This window comes from Cariama cristata, unplaced genomic scaffold (genome assembly GCF_000690535.1).
Source record: "Cariama cristata isolate BGI_N322 unplaced genomic scaffold, ASM69053v1 scaffold37626, whole genome shotgun sequence".
Lineage (NCBI taxonomy): Eukaryota > Metazoa > Chordata > Aves > Cariamiformes > Cariamidae > Cariama > Cariama cristata.
This window is the reverse complement of record NW_009621018.1, coordinates 28536-35247: the sequence shown is the minus strand read 5'-3', so window position 1 is coordinate 35247 and position 6712 is coordinate 28536. Positions and strand designations below refer to the sequence as shown.

The 6712-nt window shown below is 37.7% G+C and overlaps 1 protein-coding gene across 1 annotated transcript in view; it reads left to right on the top strand.

The window, feature by feature from the left end:
• The first annotated feature begins 319 nt into the window (after window positions 1-319).
• The window catches only part of SLU7 (SLU7 splicing factor homolog (S. cerevisiae)), an 11885-nt gene continuing 5492 nt past the window's right edge, over window positions 320-6712 (top strand). Inside the window, exons 1-7 of the mRNA XM_009701807.1 lie at window positions 320-498; window positions 1128-1281; window positions 1551-1631; window positions 2220-2384; window positions 3899-3964; window positions 5753-5800; window positions 6302-6455. Of these exons, the coding sequence (XP_009700109.1) occupies window positions 335-498; window positions 1128-1281; window positions 1551-1631; window positions 2220-2384; window positions 3899-3964; window positions 5753-5800; window positions 6302-6455 (832 nt within the window). The 5' untranslated portion in view covers window positions 320-334. The remainder of the gene's footprint in view (window positions 499-1127; window positions 1282-1550; window positions 1632-2219; window positions 2385-3898; window positions 3965-5752; window positions 5801-6301; window positions 6456-6712) is intronic.

Here is a 6712-nt window from a genome sequence, read left to right as displayed (position 1 = left end):
GTGCCCGCGAGCTCTGCCCGGCCGTGCGGCGGTGGGTGGGTCCGTGTCCTCCGCCCCGCCGGCGGGAGGGCCCGGCAGTGCCTGTCCTGGCGCTCTGTGCAGAGCTGCTGCTCTTCGTCCCCGTCGTGTATCATATTGGTTAGACACGAGCAGCGTTAATAAGATAATTTTTTTCAGCCTTAGTGCTTGTTTTTGTGGAAAGACGTCGAGAATGCGTAATACAGCGTTGCTGGTTTCATTGAATTATACAAGGCCACACTGAAGAACTGTGCTGTCAAATGATACTGATCTGTAAGGCTTTTTCTTTGTCTCCTGCTACAGAGGAATAAAGAAAATGGCATCAGGGGCAGTAATGAATGCCACTCCTTCAGGAGGATCAAATGATGTGAGCCTGGAGGAGCCAAAAAAGATGACAAGGGAAGACTGGAGGAAAAAGAAGGAATTAGAAGAACAAAGAAAACTGGGAAATGCACCTGCTGAGGTGGATGAAGAAGGAAAGTAAGTTTTATTAAAGCTGTGGTTATTCTAAAGTACTGATTAAAAATGTCCTTTTTCCTGTTGTAATTACAGAGTAATCATGAGGGTGGTACATGATTTGTACAGGAGTCACTGTAGAAGTAAATAGTTTAACTGTGTGAATTTGCTTTTAACATTCTAGTTGTTCTCAGAAAACAGGTATTTACCAAAAAAATAGGTTCAGTGTTTATCTACTGTGATCTGTTGACAGTGCTACTGAAAAGTTCCATCTGTGTGCTACTTACAAATGGTATTTTAAAAGTGACCAAAACATAGTACTGGGGAACTCTACTGCATACCTTATCTGTTCCCTCTCTCTTGCTCGTTGCTTCTGAGATAGTTGCTATTTTTGTGCTCAGTAACATTGCACAGAATAAGGTATCTGATTTGGAGTCGGGAGTTTAGGTTAATTAGATGGCAACAAAACCTCAATGAAAGTCTGTGTTTACGTGGTTAAAGTAAAGTTTATTTTACAATGCATTGTAACAATTTCATTGTTTTATTAGTATTCCTAAAGCACTGAACTGTAATGTGAGAGTTATTTGTTAGGCTAAGTTGTTGTGGGGTTTTTTCCCCTATGCTGTACATTTATTACACAAAATCTTTTACAGAGATATCAATCCTCATATTCCTCAGTACATATCGTCAGTACCATGGTACATAGATCCTTCTAAAAGACCTACGCTAAAGCATCAGAGACCTCAGCCAGAGAAGCAGAAACAGTATAGCTCCTCTGGAGATTGGTACAAACGAGGGGTTCAAGAGGTATGCAAAATGTTTTTGTCACAAAATAAAGATTTTGTTTGATTCCGTAAAGAAATAATTTCTGGTTACATGTGTTTGAGGGAGATGGGAGCTGAGAATTCTTAATCAGCAGGCAAGTCGCAGTGTTTGGTAATAATCAAAATATGTGTTCTGGGTTTGGGTAAACCATGCACGCTTCAATAATGTTGAAAAAATGAATTAGTTATTGGGAACACATATATGAATCTTGCCACAAGTTTGTACAACGCTGTCTTTTTTTTGTTGTTTAGCATGCTATAGCGACTAGATATCGTAAAGGAGCTTGTGAGAACTGTGGTGCTTTGACACATAAAAAGAAAGACTGTATGGAGGTAAACTTGACTTTTGTTGTTGTTTTTGTGTTTTTGAAAACAATGTGAATTCTAATCTTAGTGAATAGATTAAGTAGCTGGCAATAGTTAAAAATTACTAGTTTTGAAAAAGCTATTTTGAAAAAGGTTACAAGTATTGGAAGGTGGCTTGAAAATTTCTAAAGAAATTGTTACGTAGGAAAAATGAAGGAAAACGATACTATTCAGGGTGTTGCTCATCAGTTCTGTTTGTGATAAGCACTGCAATAATCGGTGAAAATGTTTACCTCTTCACATTAATTTGCTTTAACTCATGTGCTGCTGTACCTGTCTTTCATGACTGCTAAAAGCTATCCCCAGAAACTGTGTTTTAATTGCTTTCTTAATTGTGGAAATTAGACTTAAAAATTGATGGGGTTTGGAGTCAGTTGCACTACTTTAAAAGACAGAAATTAACTACTTGCATTATTTACAATTCATAAGCTTATAGTGCTGAATTTAACTGGCTTTAGAGGAGCTCAATTGATACTATTTTTAAAGAGATATCTGAGCGAATAATGTATTTTAGTCTAATGGACTGATCCAACCTTTTTTTTTTTTTGCTTTCAGAGACCCAGGAAAGTTGGAGCAAAATACACAGGCATGAATATTGCACCAGACGAACATGTGCAGCCTCAACTGATGTTTGATTATGATGGAAAGCGAGATCGTTGGAATGGTTATAACCCAGAAGAGCACATGAAGATTGTAGAGGAATATTCCAAGGTTGATTTGGTATGTAGGTGCTATGGTTTACTGGGGAAAGGTTTAGTGTTTGGCTTGGCTGGGAGGAGGAACATTTGTTATGTGTGCTGTTAATACTAGACCTTGTGCGGTATTTATAATGAAAAAGCGAGATGGATTCTTCATAGCAAACTTCACTTAAACTGAAAATTCAGATCAGAACTGGCAACTGAGTGTGGATCTGTACAATAAATGAAGTGTCTGTCCAGATTGCTTACTTTTTAATAGACAAGCCTTAGAATTTATTACCCAAGATGGGGATTGAATTGCAGGCAAGAAAGGAATTTATTATCTGGCTGTATTAGAGCAAATAAATCTATATCTATTTTATAACATCATTCATATTATTTTACTTATGAATCCTTTTTGTTACCATGATAGAGCAGTGGACTATTTGTGTATGTATATATATTTGCACCTTGCTGTTGCAGTTAAGTTTCTATCTGTCTGCATGAAATCCACGTGGACACTATTAACTTTTTAGAAGGAGAAAAAAAAAATTTCACTGCCTTGGCTGGATATTAGCTTCCTGTTCCAAAAGGTAGTTAGGTGCTTAACTAACTCCCTTCGGTGCCTGGTCCTCAGTATTTTGCTATAGTGTGTACGAAGGCTAATGCTAAATGTGATCTAATCAGTGTGTATAAATGTCTAATGGGACAGTTTAAAGACAGAGCCAGATTCTTCTCAGTAGTATCTAGTGACAGGACAAGAAGAAGCAGGCACAGATTGAAATGCAAGAAATTGTCTTTAAAAATAAGAAAAAAATGTTCTTCTGTAAGGACGACCAAACAATGGAACAGCTTGCCCAGTAAGGCTGGGGAGTCTCCATTCTTGGAGGTAATCAGAACCTGCGTAGACACAGTCCTGGGCAACCTGTTGTAGACAAGCCTGCTTTGAACAGGGGATTGTCGTTGGCAGTCTCCAGAGGTACCTCCAATATCAACTGTTTTGTGGTTCTATGATGTCAGACACATACAAAAATTCACTACCTGCTGCTTTAAAATCTCACTTTAGATGCTAGACTTTGATGCTTCCTGGCTGAACCATAAGTGCTTGCAGCATCAGTAATGAAGTACCTTAAGTGCTGAAGTTTCTAACTAGATTATGAGGACACAATAATAAGACATGGTTGTTTTTAAACACTATAGAACTAAAACAATCTATCTCTTCCTTAAAGTAGGATGAATGTAGTAATGGCATAGCTGCATAAACTCTAGTAAATGGTTTTATTTGACAGGATAATATAAAATAGTAAAATGCTTAGTATACATAACTTCCTTTCCTTGAGGCTCAAAAAACAACGTGGTAAAGCATAGGAGTAGAGGAGACAAGCTCTGGGCTGCTGATTTTTTTACAAGCACGAGGAGAGTCAGAAAAAACTTTTTTTTTTTTTTGTAATAATGAATCCATTTTAAATGACAGCAGTCACAATACATGCTTATAGTAAGTATTACTGCACACTTGCTATTAAAAGGAAATATTAAATGCATTTTCATGATACACAGGCCAAACGTACACTGAAAGCCCAGAAGCTTCAAGAAGAGTTAGCATCAGGAAAACTGGAGCAAGTGGTAAGTAAATGAAACCCTAATTTATTTTTGCCTAGGCTGAATAAAAATACAACAGGTTACTTCTGCTCTCTGATGCTTTTACTCTCTATATGGGGTCTGCTATCGTTTTTTACGCCCTTCAGTAATTCAAAGATTTTCGTAGCACCGGCATATTCTGTGTCACATTCAAGAATTTGACGCGTCTTCTTTCAGATGAGAGTTGCTTTGTTTTTCCCTTATGGCAGAAATTCTGTGTGATTATTATTCTTGCGAAAATTAATGGCATGGAATTTTGGGTCAGAAAAACTCGTTTTCCATGTAGTAATTTTGTTCATATACTGAAATGCTTTTTTTTGTATTTAAAGATTGTTACGTTTGACTAATGTTGAGGTAATGACTATTATGTGACTGTGAATTGTTTTAGTAATGCTTAGTATAAATTGGAATAGGGAGGTATCTTCTTTATCTTGGAACCAAACTTGTTTCTTCCTCAGTTGTTGCTATGACTATTCGCAGTGTCTGTGATTATGTGAAGGCTGAGCATATGCATTTCCCTCTGGCTTATAACTGCAGAGTTTGCATCTTCCACTAACTTCTACAAGCTCCTATTAGATTATAGACAGTGCTTTTGATCGTCTTTTGATAAAAAATTCTGATTTTAAGAGGAATTTTGATAAGTTTATAAAATGGGGAAAAAGTAGAGACTGCTACTGCTCAGAAGTATTTTTTTTTTTAATATTGTACGAAAGAAAACAGCGAGCAAAGGAGTACATACAATTGAGCCTCCCATCTTTCCAGAGGTTGTCACCTTGCATTTTGTCACTAGATGGCAGAGTGAACTTAATCTCCAACCTAGCTTAGACTCACACAATGGTCGGGGCTAGAAGGGACCTCTGGAGATCATCCCGTCCAGCCCCCTGCCAAAGCAGGGTCACCTACAGCAAGTTGCACAGGATCACATCCAGGCGGGTTTTGAGTATCTCCAGAGAAAGAGACTCCACAACCTCTCTGAGGAGCCTGTTCCAGTGCTCTGCCAGCACAAACTACAGCGTTCTGACCTTCCTGATAGAAAAGATTCTTTATCTTTTTGGTGCCTGTTTTCACCACAAGGCAAACATTGTTTGTTTCCATATACTTATTCCTTATAAAATAGAACTGTAAGGAGAAAAGTAGGTTTGAAACATAAGAACTATCTTTGATGGAGAGGACCAAGACTGATTTGCATAGTCAGTGCTGGCCAGTTTGCTGGTCAGTCTTCCAGGACTCACAGTTGTTTGCATGTTTACTGCTGGAAGTATTCTCAAGTTAGAGGCTAAGCAGGTTATGAAAATAAATTCTGGCTATGTTTCTGCAGAATAAATTATGGCTTCTGATTCATGCTTAGTATTCTTGTCAATCTTAACTAAATACTTGCATACATATATTCTTAAAATATTTTTTTTAAGCTTTCAGAGCTGAATCTTGGTTAATATTTGCATGATAGGAAATATTCTACTTTAAAGCATTAGTGTTCAAAGGCATAGCAAGCTCTAAATAACAATGACAGTTCTAGAATTTGCTGTTCGTGCAAAGGCTTGGAAATCTGGTTGGGAACACAGCGGAAAGGTCTCCAATGTGTGTCTGTAATAGAGACACTTAGAAGGTCTTTCCTAGAACACTATATAGCAGTCTTTGTGCATTTTGTGCCACAGGTAAATTGTATTTTGCATCCAGCATCAAGCTCTGCTTTGATTGCTCTTTATATCCCTGCCGTCTTTCCCCTCCGCACTATCTTGTCTTCTCTGCTGATGTGCTCTTTGTTTGCTGCAGAACTCCCCAAGACACCAGTGGGGAGAAGAGGAACCAAATTCACAGACAGTAAGATGATTACCCGCCGCATCACACCATGGGCAGAAAAAAGGACATGTAGTAGTGGAACAGTGAAACAGGGGTGGCATAAGGGTTTGAATGTTGGGTTCATGATGCTGGCTGCCTGTTCTTTTGGACAGAGGTTGTTGGATTTCGTAGAGTATTTTTTGGTTTTAATTGCTGTGTGTTGTCAAACCTTAGAGATGCAAGCAAATAACTAGTTTTTAATATGTGGTATATTTTACCAAGAGAACTGTTTTCTTAATATCATCACAGTTATGTTTTTGTAACTGTTTCCATGTGAGGAAGTAGAAATCCTTTGACAAGAGTATTTCTGAAAACTGTTGAATGTTAAATTAGCATGACAGCACACTTAAGCCCAGGTAAATTATGCTAGCTTTTAACTAGAGGGATTACAGAATTTTTAACAAAACCACTAAAATCAGATTATTGCACTTGTCTCTAGAGTGAATGTCCTCTTTTATTTAGAAGTTTCCCATCTCTCCTCAGGAAAGAGATCATAACAGTGAAGATGAAGATGAAGATAAATATGCAGATGACATTGATATGCCTGGGCAGAACTTTGACTCTAAAAGACGTATCACAGTTCGAAATTTACGTATTCGGGAAGATATTGCAAAAGTGAGTAAAGAATTCTTTATGGGTGTTCTTTTGTATTCGTGAGAGTTCGTTTAAAAAGAAATTGTATGCTCAATTATTAATGAGTTTGCATATGGGTCTTGGGGTTTGGAGGTTAAGGTCTATTCTCAGTTCTATTCCTGCTCATGTTATGACTTCGTCAAGGGCATTCTTTTACACAGATACAACTTTTTAAAATGTCTAAGCTGGGGGATACAGGAGTAACTTCAGTTCTTTTAAAATTGTAAATATTGAATATCTTGTGTGGTGCTTTCTTTCCCT